Source organism: Nothoprocta perdicaria, unplaced genomic scaffold (genome assembly GCF_003342845.1).
Source record: "Nothoprocta perdicaria isolate Ctin4 unplaced genomic scaffold, notPer1 scaffold_269, whole genome shotgun sequence".
Taxonomy (NCBI): Eukaryota; Metazoa; Chordata; class Aves; order Tinamiformes; family Tinamidae; genus Nothoprocta; species Nothoprocta perdicaria.
In genome coordinates, this window is record NW_020455498.1 from 357470 (window position 1) to 379707 (window position 22238).

The window sequence follows — 22238 nt, forward strand, 5'->3', positions numbered from 1 at the left end:
GACTTCTTCAGGTGTACGAGAGATTGGCACTGACTGTAAAGAACTAACAGCAACTATTACTTGAAATCAAAAGCCTACTTGAAACACTAACTATTAAAGTTAATAATGTAACAATCCAGCTGATATATATTTTTTGCAGTACCTTCCACATTAAGTGGAAAGGAATTCGGAACAAATTATGGAAAAACTTAGTCAGAATGATGAAAGTGCTAAGATCTTGGGGTAAAGAATTACAGTATTTCCAGAGGTCAGCTCTCAATTTCCAAAAGTCATTATCATTTGAAAATCTCCAGTCAGAATTAAAATAAAGGCAAAAATAAGAAAGAAAACACTGGGTTTTGCTGCTACATATACCATTACACATACTGCATTGAGTCATAGTCAATTTAAAGCACAGCTATCAGATAGCACCACTAGACACCAACCCTGAAATAATATTTAAATTCTGATGAGAAGAAACTAGGACCACAGCACTCCCCCAAACTTCATGGCATAGAGGATACTTGTAACTTCTTTCTTTGTTCTCACACCCTCCAACAGTTCACAGTTGGGGAAATTAAAAACATTATTTTTTCTATCTTCATGACAATCCTATCCTAGCAACCTAGGAATTCAGGTATTTCCTTTTACTCACTCTTAGTAGTAATAAACAAGACATATTCCAGGCTGAGAGGCAGAGAAAGAGCACGAGCACGCAGAATGAGACACAAATGTGACAGTTTAAGCAGAATACTCACTCTGTGCCACTTTCAACCATTTGTGTTAGAAGAGAAATACCATCTAGGTTTATAAATTCTTGGGCAAATGTAACATCCCTTGAGTAGTTGGCTAAGTCTTTCAGTGCCTCTAACTTGGCATCCATGCTAGAAGACTGGATCCTCTCGTGGAGCTGCTGTGCATTTTGAGCCTCAAAGAAAAACAAAACACAGAGAAACAACAGAAAAGTTTTTGTTACAAAGGCAATGATGAATAAATGTTAGCCCAGGCAGCAGCAATAGCCGTATTTGGTAGCACATTTCCAAATAATGTAAAGTTAACAGTCAAGAAACTTAAAGAAATGGTCATACTTAACATTTACATTCTCTAAAACACTTAAGTAGCTCACATACAGATTACTTTTACAGAAGTATATTAACCACTTATTCCTCCATTGTTATTATGTATAATTATTTGGACCGATATCCCACTGTGTCAGGCAAAATGCAAACATAAAAAAAGACAGCCTTTGGTTTGAAAAGCTTATATGTCATATCAATAAAAGTAGAAATGAAAATAAAACAGATTGCCTCAGACACAATCACACTATAATTATGCCAGCATTTTTTCTGTCAATGCTTACACTGTTTATGCACTTTTCATGACCCTTTACAAGAAAAACCCTATATTGTCCTAATTAAGTTACATCAACAGAGACAAACATCATGCATTCTGCTCCTTCCTCCTCTTCCTCTGGATCTCTTTCCATTTTTGTTCACAGTCCAATGCAAAAATTCATACACTCTCTGCAAGGAGCACAGGAACTGTTATTTTCTTTAAGCTATGATAACACATATACATATTACGTTAGTTGAGTAACTCTATATTAAGCTATAAATTGATAAATATTAAGCTATTTATTCATTCTAAAAATAGAGAATGAAGTAGCAAAATAAACACTGATGATAAAAAGCTAAAGAGAAGTTGAAACTGCATATTAAATTGGTCTTCTCTTTAGCTGTTCAAATAGTTCAAAACAAACCTCACATTTTAGATTTGCTGTTTTTACTGGCCACAACACAGTATCTTCAGTTTCAGTTAATAACTAGCCRATACTTTCGTTAGCAAAAGAATCATCCTTGCTATATGCAGATAATTGCAAAATTTAATTTCCTAAAATTAATTTCTTGCCTGCGCTGAATGAAAGGTGAATGAGAAGCTATGTGCTGTTAGGAAACCAAATTAATGGCAAGGGCTAACTCGGAGCTACTTGTTCCGAGATCATGCTTTTTCTTTCTTAGCTAGAGAGTAAGAAAGATAGAAAAAAAAAGCTGTGCTGACAGACAATTCCTTTTCTATTCAACAATGAATATCCTCTTTGCAGAGATGGTTGTCTCTGCACTTCAAGATACTCAGATAGCAGACTTTTTTTTTTTTTTGTAGAAAAGAGCATTTATACAGGGAAGACAGGAATAACAGCAACATTATGTACTCCACATGACTTTGATTACTTCACATTTCTTCATTATATGTTCCAATATYCTTTGAGATCAGCAAGGTTATTAATTCCCATTGTAGTGCCAACACTCAGTTTTGGCCAGAAGCAAAAGGTGAGGTCCCTTTACATTCCACTTGTGGTGAGGAATCACAGGATGGTTAAGGTTGGAAGGGACCTCTATAGAGATCATCTAATCCAACYGCTCTCCTCAAGCAGGATGTATAGRAGGAAGAAATATCTTCTATATAATATGGCTATGGTTAACATCTTCAGTTAAGGCAGCATCAAATATAGTTTACAATGCTTAAAGTACTGTTTTTGTAGCCACAGTAGTTCCATGTCAACAGAAAGGCACAATCCCACCATCCATTCGGCCACCATAAATGACCTCTTCTGCCAGTTGGTTTGAGCTATAATGGRGAAACAACACTTTGCACATATCCTCTTTAATGGGAATGTTTGTCTACATGGTAATAAAGGAAAAATTTCTCAAGTAAAAATAGGCTAATAGGCTAAATCATTTGTCAAAGGCCAAAGAAGAAAGATAATAGATCCCATTATCTTCCATTTTTCAGGATAACCACAAAATACATCTTCCAACACTTTCCTTCCTTTATCTGCTCTGGGAAAAGAAAAGCTTTAAAGAAGTGGTAACATGGTCTATTCAACTACAAAAATACAGAGCAGCCACTRTTCCTACATGAATCAGAAGATCAACAGCCAACTTGCAGGTCATTGAACAACCTCTTTTACAGAACTGCTTCTTCTCAGACCCCACACTATTATAACTCAAAAAGATACGCTGATATAAGTAATACTTAAACCATTCCTATTTCTCAGAAAGCACTGAAAATTTCTGCCCAGGAATTCCTGGATTCCTGCTTCTCAGAATAGAAACTCTCTGGAATGACATCAATACTGCCAAGTCACCACGTTCCTCCACATTCAGAAACGGCTGACAAACCCAGTTTCAGCTCATTAAGATCTGCTRATAAGTCCTCCTTCTCCTGCACTACCTTCCCCGGTTCTGGAAGATCACCACTGACTGTCACCGCTCAGCTCCTGAAGGCTGCAGTTCTTTAGCTCTCCACAGGCTGCAGGTCCTCCGAAAGCTCTTGGACTTGGTGGCAGCAGGGAGCAACAAAATACCCGGTTCACTGATGCAGCAGCACTCAGCTGAGCTGCTCAAAGGGCAAATCTCAGGGGGTAAAAGCTGGTCACTAGACCAAAGAGAAGGGGAGGGCAACCTCATTATGTAGCACAGTAGTCAGTAAGACAGAATTTGTGAATCGAGTGAGGRAAACATCCTGCTGGGCACTAGGTTAGATTTTATCTGCTATTGCTGGGTAAACACTTGCACACACACAAACACCTGCACACACACAAACACCAGGCAGTTAACAGCCAGGTTCATCCTTCTCTCTGGGCAAAGCTGCTGCCTCCCACAGAGACTTTCTTCCAGCACATACAAAAAGACAGAACTAATCCCACCTCTCAACAAAACKGGAGCAATTCCAGCACAGGGACATCCATTGCAAACTTAGCTACAGTGCGAAACAGCAGCATAACCATCACCAACCTTTTAATGGATATRTGTTAAACTTTGCAAAAGCCAAATATGAAATTCTAGTTTCTGTRAAGTCAACTTTGCAACTGACAATGAGAAAACCAAAGTATAATTCTAAATCCACTGGCTCAACTCTATACAGCACAAAAATAAAAAGGCATGCCTCTCAGTTGTAAGTGTTTTGACTCTGTTCCAAATACATAAAACTTAGAAGCATCCTAAACATGTCTGGCTACACCAAAGCTAATGCTCCAAATTGTCAAAAAACTGCAAGAAAAAAGAAATCCTAARGCTTAGCCAGTCAGAAGCTGCACACAGCAGGACACCATGCACATTACATGAGCTTTGCAAGCCACCGCATCCAGTAAACTGCATTGCGTTCGTTCTTGGAAGAGAAAAAAAGAACTGATATTGGCAGAGTAGACCCCGCTTAAAGGGRTAAACAAACATTTGCCTCAGCAAAAATACTGGCACGTGTCTCATGAGAGCCRTGGCCAGAAGTACCGTTGGCCGTTGTCACCAGTGCCTGACGGTGGAAACGCTGCCGCGGGGGCTGTTCTCACAACCCCCCTAGCTCTCGTTGCCATAGCACTCATACGTGCCTATGGAATGTACAGCGCACTTAGGACTGCATTAGAAATGAAACCCAGATGAAACCTGCTCCGAGTGCCTACCAGGGAACTATTTCAATGATTTACAACCCACCAGTGGATTGACAATGGAAAACCCAAGTCATTAAGGTAGCAGAGGAGCTGGCCGCCATGTCTCTGCCCCTATTGAAGTATCATTCAGGTAAGAACAATAAATAAATATATAAAACCATCCTCATGGAGAACCAGTATGAGGGAATTAACAGAAATGTGGCTGTTCAAGTAAGTGAACAGCAGCATTAACTGCTCTCACCTCCAGAAAAGAAGGAAGATGGGGAAGCTTGTAAAAAGTGCATGTCAAAGCCTGAGCATTTCAAAAGGTTGTCAAGAGGCGTAAGCTCCGTGCCTAGTCTTAAGTGACTTGCTCCAAGGACAGCCGGAAAAGGCTGCCCTTAAGTAATGCTTAAAAGCAGGAGCAGCTTGATGAGATTGTCAGCTTAACAAGAAAACTAATGACCCAAATCCAGATGTGACTTGCTCAGAGACTCAAATAGCCTTTTGGAGGTTTAGGAATCCCAAGATCATCCTATGAAGGATTCTGTCCATCAACTCATCACTTCTTCGGCACTGAGTACTTTGTGCATCAAACTTTGAAAACTACTTATTACATCAATGCACACTAGGTTTCGGTACAGAATACAATATACAGAGAGCTGGCAGAAGGGAAAACACAATTYCAAATGATACCAATATTAACGTTTTATGGAAGAAATTTGGACTGTATTGATCTCAGCTGTCTGTAGCCAGTTTACCTTTATCTCCTCACAGTTTTATCTGTTATTTTATTTCCTTTTTGTAAAGGATATTTTGGTCTGCCCTGCAGGTAAGTTAGTTGCATCAACCATCTTTCTACTAGAAAGAAAAGGGGTGCAACAGAAAAAGGGGTGCATCAGGTACTACCAAACACAATTCTGCACCAAATAAGTTCATTTATATGATTTAATTCAAATCAGTGGTGAAGGAAACTCACTTTAAGAATTGCTGTGGTCATTTAAACTGTTCCTTTCTCACTTGTTACTGTCACCTTACCTTCAACTCAGTTACTTCAGAAAATTATGGAAGAGTGGATATGTTACATTATCATTACCTGCAAGCCAGGTTTAACAAGCCCTGCAAGATTGGCTGGCATCTGAGTGAGATTCAACTTTAATTAGCAAAGGCATTAAGATATTTACAGTAATACTCAGCAAGCACAATTTCAATATTTAAAACTCTGTACAAATAATGTTCAAGGCAGCCCTATGGAATTGCTATACGCAGCTACTGGAGTAGAAACAGAGCATCAGGGAAATGGTCACATCTGGAGACATACAAAATTAATGATAAGCATTACAGATATTTGCACATATGTATTATTAAGATGTACCTTAGAGTTTATGCAGTCAGTAGCCACTTATAATCAGTGCTTCTCTTGAAAATATTAATATTTTCCTCCCATTTCCTTTTTTTCTTGCTACTCACAATATGATTCCAGAATTCTGCAAAAATGAGCTTAAATCTCTACCTATAAAAAAAGACCTCCCTTCCCACATCCTCCTCCTGTAYGACATGTAAACACGTATCAAATTCATTTTCTGATTTCAGTGATCAATGCTGCTTCTATAGTCTTAATAACAACTAATCCACAATTACTAGATACATATAATTACAACTATAGGCTTAATCTGCAAATATTTTTGAATTTATGCAGCTTTATGAAGACTAAGTCAGTTGARCACAGATTTAAGCAAGTGGAGATGGAAGATTCCAGACCAGACCCACAAATTCTTACTTATTAAAGGTAAAAGATTTAGATACCTAAGTAGAGATGAGTCACAAAGAACCTATATTTTTTTTTACCTCTGATTTGTAAGGACAGGTATGATGAAAAAACAACTTGCTCATATATATGAAAGTATTGAGGGAACATGCTAAAAGGTTCTCAATGAATACCTCTGTTTATATGAGTGGTCATGTTAGACCTGTTAACAGAGCTGTCTCTAAACAACCTCRGGATTGAGAACTCAACCAGCCTCCAACCAGAAGACAACAAAGWCCATGCAACAAAAGGAAATGATCAGGCACCATAAACAATGCGTTAGAACAAGGCAGATATTGACTGCACATTTAAACAGTACAGTTCATGAGCAAGCCATATTTTCCTAGCTATGCAAAAAGATACTTTTGAATAAACGGCTAGAGCTCAGCAAATCGATCCTGTTTGAAAATCATTAAATTAAGACAGCCATCAGCTGAATTTTTCCCAGTATTTTAGTAACCCCTCAAAACGGTCAGTCATTAGAAAGAGGGTTTGCAAGGTCCGATGAAAAGAAACCTACAGCTGCACAGAATAAAAGGTTCAGTTCTGCTTGCTGCATTGCAGCTCCAAACTCTCCTTTTGGAACAGTCTCGCACTCAGGAGCAATTACAGCTCATTTACACACCTACCACCAACCAYTGGAATATGGGCAGCACAAAATAGACAATAACAATCTGGCATTTCACTCTCACATATGTTTGAAAATAAAAAAAAAAAACATTGCACAAGAAGCACAAGAGACATATGATGAGCCCCTTCAGAAATGCAAGTGGGCAAAGGGGGAAAACAGGTCATGGAAAACAGTAAAAACACGATAGCACGAAGAATTGTTAAGAGTAATGATAGCAGAGTAAAAATAAATAAGAAAGATGATACGGTGAAAAAGATAATATGAGAGAAATTCAATCTGCACTCAAGTTACCTAGGAAACACAGTGTCTGTGTGGAGAGTGGTTTAAAGGGCGAAAAAAATAGCATTGTTTAGAAAAAAACAGATCTTTACAGAATCACACAAACTTTGCAAACAGAGTTACAGAAAGAAAGATAGTTCGAATTCCCACCAGACTCAATGACTGGCATTTGTGAAGTTTTAACTCAAAGAAATTTAAAATAGACGCGTTATAAATCTTCTAAGACAAGCATTTCTAATGAATTTAGCAGCTCAGCATAACTGCAGCTTTGCCAGTGCAATGTCACAATGATTGAGAGAAGAAAGGGCTCTATACACACATAAAAAAATCTAGATTTAAGATTAAAAAAAAAGTGTTTAACACATCTAAAGATTTGCTGTTGGATTTCTAATCCTGATTCCTAATCCTATGATTTTTAATAGCATCTGCTCTGGGTACATGAGGAATATGGATTTCAAGGCTAGTGACAACAGAACTCCACAAGATCACATCTCATCCTTCTCAACCAATCTTCAGTGTTAAGATTAGCAAAACATTTCAGGTGTATGTAATCTTCAGAATCAGCCAAGTTTGCCCCTCACAACCCCTCCTGCAAAAAATATTTCCTCAAAAGGCTTTTTGAGTTCAGGACACATCTTTGCCCACAATAGGAAGGAAATGGGCAGGTTATGGCAACTCYGGAATTACATGGCCACATCTTGAGGAATCATTCTACAGCTCCAGACAACTTTCACATGGCTCTTCTTCCCTTCTTCCTCTCCCTACCTCTGATTTTCTACCTCTAATTTTCCTACCTYTCCAAAAGTTAGCTTTGGTGTGATTTTCATTTTCTGAGAGAAGGAAGGAATAGTTGCAKTCTTATCCTGATGTAAGATAGGAAAAGGGGAGGAAAACAAACAAACAAACAAACAGGGAAGGGGAAGAAGCACCTTAAGGTCTTCAGAGGATGAGAGAAACATTTTCCACCCATCTCATGCAGCTAGAAAGGCATCTTCCCCATTTTGCAGGCATATATATCATGCAGCCTGTTCTTTGCATTATCTCCTCCAGCTACTGCTGCTCTCAGAGAGAATTTCAGAGGGAAAACAGAAACAGATGGCCTGTTAGCTTTTCAGGGTAAATGACAAGCCTTGTGTGGGTCAGCAGTATAAAAACCACAGCTTGCAAGCCTTTAATCTACTATTTTAGGTAAATCTATGATGACCACTTCAGCAGTACCTTAAATGCAAAGATACTATTCCAGGATGGGCCTGTCCCACTTGATCTCTACGATTTAAAGAATACAGATACTTTAATCTGGCATGAAAACAATCCATTCCCTTCAAACTTCCACCCAAACTACTCCTCTGATTTGGGGGAAAAATGACAAAAGGGCTTTTGTTACTGATGTTTTTCAAGCTTGATTATAAGTACTATTTTGGGATGAAGACTAGATAGTAGGTCTAGTTCATGACAGGACAGAAGAATAGTGCCTTTAGGAATATATCCATAATTGTAGCCCCGAGTGCTCCATAACTAGGGTGGATACCCGTGTCTTAGCTGATTGAACAGAAGGCAAAGGAAGGGAAAAAGCAGATTTAAGCAAAAATCCCACCTTCCTACCGCAGCTGTTAGTGGGAAATGATACAAATCCCAAGTTCATCTTTTGTTTGCTGRTGGTATTTTCAGTTCCACAAGCGATGGTGCAGGTGGACAGACGGGCATTTCCATGGAGGGGCCGTGGGACAACCTCGCCTTCGCTTTGCACCCAGCTGTGGCTTTTGAGAGGGGAAGGCTGCCCTGAGYCACCGCCGTGGCCACGCAACGGAACGAGGCACCCGCTGGGACCCTGCCGCCTTCTGAGCAACCACAGATGCTGTTCTGATTTCATGAGGTGCCGAGCTTGGGCCAGCCCCTTCTCAGTGGAGTGGACATTTGTTCTTAAGCAGTCCTAGGGGTTAAAGGAGTTGGCGCTGTCTGTTACTTTGAAAGGTCCACCGAATCGGTCTCAATTCACAGGGAAGTGGTTTCCCGTGTGTTAGACTGCTCTGCTGACACAGAGCAAGCAGCTCTAAAGTCACACAGATTCCAACAGAGCCATGGTCTTAAAGCACTGTTTATTGTTACGGCTGTAAAGCTCTGTATTTGACTACAGAGAAAAAAATGAGATAAATGACAATGGGAAGCACCTCATCTCTCCTCAAGTGGTTGCTATTTCGATGTGCTCTCTATTAAGAAGCTATACGCTTGTAGAATAATTTTGCAGATACAATCAAAGACAATGTGTGCATATGTTTTCATATCCATTCATGACTTCTTCAGTATCTACTTACACATGAACGTTGATTACAAATCCAGCTACCTTCGAGTCCTACCTCTGGCCTATGTTTTAAGTTTAGCAAGCTGGGGAGTAGTGGGAAATGATTCCCTGTCTGGAGGACTTGGCAAGTTAGTAGCATCACACACTTCTTGTCTCTTTACTTTGAGGCTAGAATCTACTAGATGAATAATGATCCATCCAAAATGAACCTGTGGTTTCTGTGCAGCTTCGGTGCTTTCCACATGTCATGGCAGTAACTGACCACACACTTTTAGCGGGTTTAACAGAAGTCAAAACTCTGTCTTGCCTGTTCAAATGAGCAACAGAACACCACAGGCAGAACCTGCCCATAAGAATGTTTGGAATCTGCAGAGGCTAAAACACGGAGGTAAATCCTTTTAATGACATGGTACATTTGTAAGTAAGGAAATGTGATCATGGCAGCCCAAGACATGTGTCCTCTTSAGTTAATAAAAGCTTTCAGCATGTGGTAACAGTACTGCTCAACTCAGCATGGGAACAGGCCATTACAAGGTGACCAGCGACTCTGCCATGCTTTTTGAGGAGCTGACAGGGAGGTAGCATTGAAAAAACACAAAACAATAAAAACAGTGAGGCTGCAACACCAGCAGGTAAGCACAAGTACCTTGGACATGAAAACTGTCCCCAGTGGGAGAGAAGTGAGAGAAAAACACCCAGCTGTGCCAGCCTTACCACAAAATTTCACTCAATGGCACCACCCCTGGCCCTGTAACTCAACAAAAACAGATCAACACATGTATCACACCTTGCGACCGCACCCTCACCCTTTGCAGAATGACTAATTCTGCACCCTCACCCTTTGCAGAATGCAGGGGGATACAATGTGGTTATGGTTAACAACAACATCAACGATAAAACATCCACTGCAATTTTACCAAGCAAATCCTTTTACTTCGGGAAGGGGGAGATGAACAAAAAGGCAACTCACTGGAGATGTAGTCAATCGAAGGATTGCTCCRTTCTTTATCTCATTACGATTCTGAAAGAGAAAAATTCAAAAAGTTTGCTTTAAGTCTTATAAAGACACAAAACACACACGACGAGAACGCCACTAAAGCAGCAGTAGTGCTGTCCCTTGCCTCTGTACACAAATTTCTGCCTATTTACATGCAGGTTAACATGTAAACAACATTTTCCCCAACTAGGTCTGCAAGCAATAGGTGGCTGTTCATATSGCATTTAACAGATTTGAACTGTTTCAGGAATGACTTCATATTTTTCAAAGTTTAGCTTCCATTGGCAACTTGGGAATATTTCTTTGAAACATCCTACGTAGCAGACACAAGGAACTGGCCATGATGTCTGGCTCTGATTTTGTGCTGCATAGTTGAGGAGTTGGTAGGCTTGCTGAAACCTGTCATTAAACATCTGCAGCATTTAAATTTCATCCCACTGGCTCTCCATTTTCTATAACAAGAACATGCTGACTTAAACCACGGGAACCAGCCCCTGAGCTCTACCGCCACGACGCTGCAAAGTCCAAAAGCACTGCTGCTATGCAGCAAGTAAAGTTCAAACACATGCCCTAAGTTCCTCTCCTTATCCTGCTGGCAGAAAGAGCAGGCATTAAACATTCTCCTCCGGTTAAACTTGCACAGGATGCTCAATTAAAATAAGGCTATGGGCAGAGGAAAAGGCCACCGTGGTATGGACCACATGGGCCCACGCAGCGCGCTCACAACCTCGTGACGAGCGCCCATGTGCAGGGTCTGCCTGGGCTGAGCGGGGCCTCCCGCTCGCTACAGGAGCCCATGTCCTCACACCTGGTTCCTGGGCCCTTAACCTAATTCCTCAAAGGAATGCAAAGAATCCACAGCAGTTTGAGAGATGTGAGTTAATCGGGCATTTTAAATGAAAAAATGTTCTTTTCTGGTGAAGCTGTTCTGAAGACCATGCTGCAGGCTTCCTGCAAACTGACATGTGGCCAAACAAATCAGTCTGCATTTCTTTCTGGGCAATCCTTCCCAATTTCCTTTCATCCTTCCTGTTCCCAATCAGACGCATCTCAAATTCAACATGCTAAAAACAGGGTGAGTCTTGCTCGAAACGAGGTCAAGCAGTCTCAAAATAAACTCCGTTACACTGTCTCTTTCCTGGTACCCAAGTCCTCCATAGGATTGGTGCTAGCTATGTGCAAGGCCACCCTCCACCACACACACATCTCCACTTCCACTCAAATATTTAAGCTGTCAGACAACACAACAAGTACGAGATATTTTTTTACAGAGCTCTGCTCAAATACACAAGCAAACCTATCACCAAACCCAGGGGTGTCTCCCCGGCGGTGCCACGGCCTCCCTGCTAGGACACCACGTCTAAGGTGGCTGCATGAAACCACAGCAGTGTGTCTGTGAGGTTTAGCTTTAATCAGCGCTGAAACTACTCACTTTGCAAACAGCTTAAAACTGTTACCACCTCCTGGGTGTGTGGAGCTGAATGGAAGTAATGGCTTCAGGAGAGTCAAACAGCTTTGGGCAGATCTACCCCCCTCAGCACTTGGAAGCAGACTACAAGACCGGTGTTGTGTTGGGCCGCAGTGTCCATGCGCACACGTGCACACTCGTGCACACACTTCCATCACTGCTGGGAGGCAGCAAATCCCAACACGCAGCAGCACTAAAAACAGGGAGGGAGCCGGGCAACAAATTGCCCAAATCATACCCAAAACTGAAGGCTAGATGACACTCTCTGGGAAAGGCTGGACCTAAGATAAACAAAACAATCTTAAACATAAATAAGAGCACTTGCACCAGTTTGTTTTTCAACAGCATCACTTTCACGAGCTTCAAAGCAGCTCAGTTGCTCATATATTTCCTGCACTAACAAGTACCAAATAAGTTACAAATGAGCCTGGGCCTCAACAACTCACTTCATGTGGGCCACAGTAAGTATCTGTGCAAACCCTCCTAGCCCACTGCACACACGAGGCACTTGGCTTTGTGCGAGGAGGCCACACGAACCACTGTGATCCCAGGAGACAGAGGACTTCACTGAACGGCTGAGGGCTTCTGGGGAGGGGTCTCCCCCCACTGCCTCTGCTAGCAGCAGATGCATCTGCGCATCAGTCTCGCTAAGTAACCTGGCAGAAAGCAGCACAAACACGAGCACAGAGGAGAGGTTTTTGGGGGGAGGTCATGTATGGAAACAAGCCCTGCAAGGGGTGAGCCCAGAGCTAACACAAGAAAGATGGTGAAACTACACAGCAGCGAGCAAAGCCGGGATGGGGGGAGGAAGCAAGGGAAACACAAGGCAGAATTTTATCTCCCACTTTTAGCAAGCTGTCCAAACACAGCCCAAGTTACTTTATCTTACGGCTGCTGAAGGCTGGAAGCAGGTTCCACAGCTTATTCAGCCACACTTGTCAAAGTCGAAGCCCTGACCCATAAACAGATGGCCTTAACCTGAAGTAATGTGGGCTAAAAACAAGTCTCTAGTGATGCAAGAAGACACTTTGCCTCTGCACAGGCTGAATCCACAGCCAAGCTCGCAAGTGGAAAATACCCTGTTAAATAAATATGCTATTCCTGTACAGGCAGAGGAATTTAGAAACAAGGGAAAAGAGGGAAACTGATAATGTTTTATAAAGTTTTAGAAGCCTTGCTGAAGTTAAGGGATCACAAACAGGGAAACAACAAAAGCATCTCCAGAGTGACCATATGCTAAAAAAGCAGCACAAAGAAAAACACCTAGGCAGCACACAGAGGCATTGCTAGCAGTTGTGCTCAGGGTCTTTGTGCTTCTTTGCCAAACAGGAGCTGAGATGCCAAAGCTTTCGGGCCCAAAGCTCCAACAGACGTCAGAGCTCACGGCTCATGCAAAGCTAAGACTTCTCTCTCTCTAATCGCTCCTGGCTCAGAGCAAAGTACATAACATAAGTCTGCCTGATACTGCAAATTTAATCAGTGTTATCAAGAGAGACAGGCAGCTAGTCTTCAAATTCTGATTTGGACAAAGGCTTAACGAAAACTGCCCGTACTTTTTATCTGAAAGTATTCAGAGCATCAGGTTTCCAACAGAGCAGGCTAACCAAAACTTTAAAAGGGTTAGCTGTTCCCCCATCAAAAACCCAACTCTGTTTATCCAYGCTGAATAATGACTTAAGCACCGACCAAGAAACAGTGCGTAAGCGTGTAATTAAGCCAGGAGGATTTCCCGCATGAGCCGCAGCGTTCAGCCCGCCGGGTAATTTCAATCACAACGTTTATACCCAGCTAATCTCCTCAGCGTTAGGGACCGTGTCCCAGGGAGCTCCCTCTGGGTGAAGCGGCGYGCTCCTACGCTGCGGCTCCAGCATTCCTGCTCTTCGGCACCGCTGCCATCCGGGACACAGGGCACCAGCACCCGAGATGGAAAACAAAACAGACACAACCACCTTCCAAGACACTTCAGCTCCATTTCTCGCGTGTATTGGGCTTGCTGGCAACACTCACTCTATTGACCTGCACTAGGAAAGCTCCTCCTTGGGAAGTGAGGGAACTACCTTAACAGTGTTACCCAAATGGCAGACCTCCTGAAGAAACTCTGTGACAGGTGAACAGGTTGTTTACAAACCCCACTTGAGACTAAGACAGAAGTCATATAACGGACACAAGTAAGCCTCAGTTGCAACGCTGTATCTAGCAAGAGCCTACACTCACAAGATGATTTTACCCTATCTGAACGTGCAGTATTTCCAAGCATCCTACTCCTGCACGACACCTTTGAAGCTGAGTTTTCACCAGACAAATATGAAAACACACAAATAACGAAACAACGAGAGCAGGAGAARGTGTCCAGGGCTGTTTGCTTCACATTCCCTACGTAGGGCCCTGGGTCTCCCGACTCTACTGTCCAGGGCTCCCTGAACCTCCACTACCTGCCACCAYGCCCTGCTCCTTCTCAAAGCTTTGCTGCTTCTGCTTTGCCCAAAGCCGCCACGGGGCCCCCATCCAAAGGCCTTCAAGAGGGCCCCACACCATGCAGAGGGACAAGGGCACACGCTTTTGCTTGCAAAAGATCCAGTGATTCAGAGCCTTGCTGGAGACAGGCAGGAAAAAGTTTCCAAGCAAGATTCAAGTTTATTTTGTCATGTATTTGTCCTATCATTTTAATAATCTGTTACACCCTGCAAAATGCCTCGTGACTCAGCTTGCTGCAATTGGTCAGACTGGAATGTTTTCCTAACTTATTTGAGGAAGGCCTAGCAGCATCAGCTCTTGTGGCTAGAGCTCACTCAGCACTTGCTCTTTTAGCTTCGAGCAGGCATTTTTCTTCACAAACCTCTCTAAACTGGCCAAAGAATAATAACTAAGAAATTCAAATTTCCTTACACATTTACATTTCAAAATAATTCATTTTTTCCCTATTTCCTTATTATGATTTGTTTTATTATACTTTCCTCCTAGTTTATATAACAAAAAAATTAGAGCTCTGACATGCAGATACTAGGAAAAGTGTGTAAATTTTTCATCATGACGAATCTGGGCTAGTGGTAAACAGAGATAAAGAGACAGGAGATAACTGCTTGCTAATTTTCAAGTTACAACTCAGGAAGGAGATGCCAAGTCCTTGCTGACAGATCTCTCTTCAYTCACTGACCAAATGCACTGTAGCAAGCCATAAAACATTGGGCATCATCACAAGCGGGACTGTTAAACAGGAACGGGGCATCATTCTTCAACCATAGGAAAAAACCTAGTGCACCCACACGCCGGGTGCTGTGCGCAGTTCTGATCTTCATTTTTTAATGGAGACAGAATCAGGAAATGCAGAAAAGAGCAAGTGAAACAATTGAGGGGATAGAGCTGCTGTTTTACAGGGCAAGGACTCTTCAGTTTGGACAGAAAAAGGCCAAGAGGAATTATGATCAAAGATTACAAAATGATGAAAGCAGAGGTCATGCTGAATTCAAACCTATTATTAAATTTTGCAAAATGAAAACAAAGGGGGGGATTGGTGTGAACAGTAAGAGATGGGTTTAAAAAAGATAAAGAATCATTCAGCAGGCAGGGGACTTGTTGAGTCGCTGCCATAGGAGGCTGTGAAGACAGACAGAAAAATATGGTAACACACGCACGGCCCGTGTAGAAGAAGGACAAAGTGCAGCCATAACCTCTGTYACCCGTAGTGCAAGTGTAAATGCTGAGGAAATATGAAATGAATGGATCACCAGAAGCAACCAGGTTCACAAATTCGACTGGCAGAGACAGAAGATGAGGTTAGCTACACCACTGGGCTCACTAGGGAATTTCAGACCATTTTAAGTCACCACAAGCTTTAATAAGGGAAAAGTTGAGAGAGGCACATAATTACCAACATTCTTTCTCTTGGCATGACAGGACTGCACAGTTTTAGGGAAAGAAGGAAAAAAAAAACAAGAGCAGACATTCCTGTGATATAATTCCTTTTCTAGGGAGTTGCTGGAAACAGGGAGAATTTCCTGTAATTTTTTTACACTAGAAGATAGCATTTTCCATTAAAAAAGGTAAATGCTGGTAGTCTGGCTAATGTTCCCAAGGGAAGGAAGGCTTTCTGCGTACTGCTTACCTGCTCCTACTCAAGGATCATGGAAGCCAGCAAAAATAAATCAAGCTACATCTGTGGTTTGGTTTTAGGATATGCACAGCCTAGTACAAAAGGACAGCTCYGCATGTACCATCTAGCATGCATGCTCCGAATGCTTTCCTTGCATTGGATGTGGAAGGAAATTACATATGTTTACAAAATGCAGACAGTCAGTTAATCTTAAAAAAAAAAAAAAAAGTTACCTCTCTTCCTCACTCCTCCATTCACTGAAAAAAAGGGGAGGGGAGGGGAGGAGAGGAGAGGGGAAACACCACAAACAGAATTGGTTCAAATCATGGTTCTGACAGCCTCTAGAATGCTACAGGAAGGAAACAAAGGAAGCTGTGGACAGAGGGAAAACACCTCTGTCTTCAGCAATCCACAGTTATATGAGGTCATATGCCAGYGAAATTGGCTAAGAAAACTACAATTTAAGACAAGGGCCATGTTTTAGTTTTGCATCATTTTGCATCACCTTCGGGTGGAATGATCTGTACGAAGACCCTGTCACCAGATGCCACTTGCTCTGCAGAGCAGTGGTGCCGTTATGTTGTGKGCAGACATCCTCCTTCTGACGCATCCAAAAAAAAAGTTATATATGGGTTATTTTTAAACTGGATCAGTTCCCTAATCCAAGTTACCACATAGCAGCACAGACAGTTCTACCAATAACATGGATGGGGTGGGCAGACAACAAGCAGCCCCATAGTCCTCTGGTAAGCRGGAACACAAGAGCCTCCAAAATAAACATGAGGAAATGACAGGCTTAGCTGGGCACGTACGACTGCTGGTGAGCTCATGTGGGGGAATCAGAACAGGGAGCTGATATGAGCATGAAAACAAGACAAAAACAACAAAAAACAGCACTCCAGAAGAGAACAGAATTTGAGCTGAAGTTAAATCTCCGATGAAAGTCTCTCAGCCACAGCAGAGCTGAGGGGTTGGTGCAGGGACAGCAGCTCCTCAAGCAGACCCTGCTGTCAAAAGTGTCTAAAGATCCAATCCAAGACTGTGGTTCATGGTCACTTTTGCCAGACYGAAGGATAGGTCACAACCATAAACTGGAGTGTGGCTTTTGAGCCTCCTGCTCATTCCTTCCACTGTTTTTGTGTGGCATAAATAACAGCAGGACTGCTTGATGAGTCAGTGAGGGAACTAACCCAGCTGAAAATTCATCATTTTGGTTTGTATCCAGTTTGCAAAGGAAAAAAACAAGAATGAGTGGTACGTTTCAAGCAGGAATAAGAGCTGTGCCATTTGGCAAGGTTGAACACGAAACCATATTCACAACCATGTTGTTTTAGGGGAAGCCTGCAGGTATTTGCACCACTTGACATGACTTTTTTTGTTTTTCCCTCCTCTCTTGTGATAGTTTCTTCTGTGATAGCTTGAATGTGGCATGGTATCATCTAGAGAGCAGCATTACTTAAATTATAGCAATTAATAAAAAGCAACATCTCAACAAGCTTCCAGGAGCAGTGGATTTTTAAGAGCAATGGTAACCTAAGTCATGCGACTGCCCTGCTCTCCCATGTACATCCTATCCCTATTCCTTTCTATTTGCCCTCCCTCTCCAACACAGACGAGGCCATGGAAAACATCCCTCCCCCATTTGTGGCTGCAATCAACAGAAYTTGCAAACAAATTTATTCCACATCAGGCTAAGACACAGTAACACATGCAGATGAGCAGTGTAACAGCTGCTAAAACGGGAAAGTTTCGTTGCTCTTCCTCTTCCCTCCCTTTAACATTTTCCTTCTGCCCAGCCCATTCCTGGCCATCACTCAAGGCTCCTGCTCCACCCTCGCATCAGATCTGGTTTTTGTCAGACCTTTCATGGAGACAATTCAAGCAATTAAAATGGCACAAAATGATTCCCTCACCCTCTGCCACCACCAAACTGTCCAAATATTTGCTGCTGCAAGCACAAATGATGTGGCAGGACCCCATGGGGAAAGGGAGAAGCAATCAGAGCTGTTCCCTTTCAGCAGCGGGCTGTGATGTTTGTACACTAAATCTTGTGAAACCCTATCTCTGACTAAGACATTCTTAAAGCATAAAGGGATTTAAAGGGCATTTTTCTGTCAGCCACATTTGATGCAGATTAGTTGCTATCAGTTGCACTCCCAGTGTTTGTGGTGCATTGTACCTACATCCGAGTGCTGTAACAGAAAGAAAGACATTCAAGTCGGGCCTTCCCTCTCTAGTTGATCGCTTATSTGGAAGAATTATGAATTAACCCCAGGAAGATAAATGTATCTACAGCTTGGAAAACACAGCTGACCCATSTCAGCAGCCTTGCTGCAGAATTAAGGGACTAAAGAGAAGATATTATCACATCCAATATTTTCAAAGGACATAAACAGAGGAACTACTAAGCTGTTCATGAAGGTACCAGAAAGTATAACAGGTTGCCAAGATAGAACGGTTTTCTCTGGAAAATCTTCTATGAATCTAAACAGAAATGCTAAGAACCTGGAATAATTTGCCCAGAAAGGACAAAAACGCAGTTCTTGGAATCTCGGTCTGAAGAAAGAAGGATTGAATTAATTTAGTGCTCGGATACTCAATTCTTCATGCACATCCGCAGGAGAAACATATTCAAGTCTGCTAGTTCTCAGTGCTGTCCATACCAATAGGAAGTCCTGCAGGGCTCTGCAGGCACCCACAAAACATGGCAAGAAGTTCAGGAATATGAGGGGGACACCACATGTCAGGTAGACAGTGGGGAAATGGGGAAGCTGGGCATAATCTGGGTCAGATTTCAGCCCAAATACAGATTGAAACCTGCCATTTATAAAGTTTACTAGCAGGTCTATTGTAAGGGGTAATGCAGAGAAAAGGAACAGACCACCTAAACACACTGCCTTTCCCAACTTGCATGCTACTATAGCCCCTATTCCGAGCTGCAAAAGAGCCAGGTACTCTGTGAACGAGAAACCTCCCTTATTCAGAACATTTCCTTCCAAATCATTGAAGTCCAATCAATCAGTGAAAGCAAACGAATACTAAGAACATGAAAGGAAATATTTCAAAAAACAAACACACAAAGCCAACCCTACAAGCTTCTCGTCCCGCCACTGGCACACACTCCCACACAGGGAGCATATAGTGGCACAGGGGAATTTCACATGAATCTACAATTACAGGCTGCATTCAGCAAGAAATAGGTCACAAGCAAAAGCACCTTTGAGAGCGAACAAACACTCCAGGCAGTGACTCCAGGCAGGCGCACGGGCAGGGTGGAAGGACACCCCATCCGCAGGCACAATGGACTGCTGAGCAGTGGCAGCAACAGCAAAGTGGGGGCAGCTCCATTTGCAAACAGTGCAAAATTCTCTCCAAATAAATGGGGGGAACTCAGTGTCTCTTTTCTTTCCTTTCAGGCACAGTAGAACGAAAGGGAAATGTGGGTGGTGGGAAAGAAGGAATAAACGTAGTCTTCAGAGCCATCAGATTATAAAAAAGGAAAGCTCAAGACAATGAAATTGTGCCTGAATATGAATGGCGCACAGTCAATAAGTGAAGGAATGACATGTCCTTGCATTCCAAAGACAATGTATGAAATGGCACCAGTGCCATTATTGTGCTGAACACAGCTTGGAGCTGGCTCACGAGGTGCCTCAGCAAGGGCAAACTAAACACTTACTCCCCATCGCCTGCTCTGGCAGACGCAAGGTTAAGGGCCTCCACATGCTGGGATGAGGAGCGCAGCCAGCCCGAAGGCCGTCATCTCCCGCTCCTCACTGCTCCCGCCCCCTGCACTGCACTTTGTCACACCATCAGATGTGACAATAAATAAATAAAATCTGAGGCTGGACACGATTCAGTTCCCTTCCATCATCGTTTTGCATTAGGGGCGCAATTTTGAGTTAATAAGAAGCCCTTTCAGACCGAAACTCCATGGTGGGCCATGCAGAYACGATGCACTGGATCTGTGAGCCAGATTACGCAGCAGCAGCACAGAGATATCCAAAATGTGGTCATCACCTCAGGAGCAAAGCACAGCACAYATAATCGTATAGCCATTTTTGTTGTTGTTGTTCTCCAGATAGCCATTTTTCTGTTCTAGCCAGCATTTGTCCAGGCTTTAGATTTCCTAAATGATTACACCTCATTTAGACTAGAGTCTATTCAGCTACGATCTGAAACCAGTAAAGCAGAAATGACTTCTTTGGCCTCTGCTGCAAAGTACCTCATACAACCAGATCCTGACTCAAGAGTCAGGCTTTTACTTGCTTAAAGCAGCAAGAAACACCTCTCCGTTAACAACTATGGCTTTTAAAATATGTGCATAATAATACAATTGAAGAGACATGATTTTAAAACACAGGCTAGGCTAGTTGGTTTCTTCGCCTTAACTTTTTCTTTATTTCTCCTCTTTTTAACAACAACTGTCAACATACATAATTAAAAGTCTCCAGTGCACTTTTCAGGCACGCGCAGAGTCAAACAAGCAGAGATGCAGGGGCCCGAGGTACCTCTCTGTGGTGAATCCCAGTATGGCTTGTGCAAGCCCTGCCATTACACTGCTTGAAGGAACAGTTACTGCTCCCCCTGAGGAGGCATTTTTCCAAATAATATGGCCAGATTWAAAAAAAAAAAAAAAAAAGATAGCAGAGACAGATCTGCTTGGGCGTTATTTTCATTTATTTATGGTATGCTTATGGTATCATCAGGAAATATAGGTCAGCTACAAAAGATAAGAGTTCTGCATATGACAACCAAAACACAGATGCRCTGTTTGCCACCCAAAAATGAAAATGTAATTGTAAGCCATGTGTTGACAGTCTCACATTTGTAACATTTTCACATCAAAGTCTCTTTGCCAGACACAGCATTTCACGAACTGCTCTTCTTTCAAGGAAACATAGGAATGTTTCTAAAAGGCATCTATACCTGGAAGGTGAGAAGTCAGCAAGCACTCAGAATACACCTTGAGATCACTGGAAAATATTCCCAGCTGTCACTGGAGCAAAAGGGCTCTGCTCATCTCCCAGAACAGAGCAGCTTAAAGCAATGTGCACTTTAATGATCCAGTCATTAGTGCTCTGGCTTCTYTGAAGTGCATGTTTGTCCTCATCCCTGGTATTTTCATGCTTTAATCCAGAAACAGCAACAACATCTTAGCAGCCAGTGAAGAAACGCATGTAGCAGAGGAGATGACCTATACAGGCCTCTCCTTATAGCCTCCATTCAACAAGCAGTGATAAACTGTGAACGACATCTAATAAGAGTCACAGACATCTGAGTAATACTGGTGGCATTTAGAGCTCCTCTGTTATTTATGTGACTCAGAGTCAGATACTCTCCATATTTTCATCGGGGGATAAACAAACGCAAAAGTCCTCTCTGCAGTGCAATCCAAAATGTTCTAGAAGACCATTCTTTGAAGCAGAGCAGACAATGTCCATCTGCTCCAAAACTGCAGGGTCTTACCCATCAAAGGTGGAGGCAAAGTCTGAAAAGCTCCTCCAACTGTATCCGGACACATTCCTTCAAGAAGCCAGAATCCTTGCTCAAGCCTGGATTCTTGGAAACACTCACTGGACAACTGGAGTTTAAATGCCAAGAGACAAGATCAATTGTGCCTAACTTATTGGCAAATGTTGTGTCACCATTCAGGGCAATTAGCAAAGCAGTCTCACTCTTTAAATTTGGGTGGAGGAGAAACACCCTAGCCAATAATTACTTCAACAGCTTGCCTTGTGGTGGCCTTTGAAGTGTGGGTCAATCGAAACTTGGAAAGAAAGGAAGAAAAAACACAGTGGAAAAAAGACAGACTCTGTAACAAATTCTGACACTTGGAGAGAGCTGTCTGGGTTAACAAAGAGTTAAATGAAAAAATGAAACTGATCTATTAAAAAATATATATCTATAAGCAACCACTCTAGCTGTCTTGTTAAATTTAGTCATTCTAAATGCTTCACTATGTCTAAGTTCCCCTTGGTTTTGGGATAAGGGTAAGAACTGCAGCAAGAGAAAAGTTAATTCACGTCTCAGCTGAACTCTCATTTCTAAAGCTAAACAACTTCTAAACAAATGTTCTGAAAAAAAGAACACAGAGCAAACACACACACATACAGGAAAGGCTCTTCGGCTTAAGAACAAGSCAAAACTAACACTGGTATCAACGAGGCCATAATAAGAAGCATCTATTTCTGGGCTGCTAACTGCAGGTCTCTAAGTCAAAATCCACTGCGGGATTAGGGAATCTTCATGCTGATTTCCGCAG

At 42.3% G+C, this 22238-nt stretch overlaps 1 protein-coding gene across 2 annotated transcripts in view; it reads right to left on the reverse strand.

Annotated features, from left to right (window-relative positions):
• The window catches only part of ELMO1 (engulfment and cell motility 1), a 241407-nt gene that overhangs the window by 202608 nt on the left and 16561 nt on the right, over positions 1-22238 (reverse strand). For both annotated transcript variants that reach the window (XM_026040820.1, XM_026040821.1), the window contains exons 4-5: positions 10389-10439; positions 738-907 (exon numbers count right to left, since the gene is read on the reverse strand). In XM_026040820.1, the coding sequence (XP_025896605.1) occupies positions 738-907; positions 10389-10439 (221 nt within the window). The remainder of the gene's footprint in view (positions 1-737; positions 908-10388; positions 10440-22238) is intronic.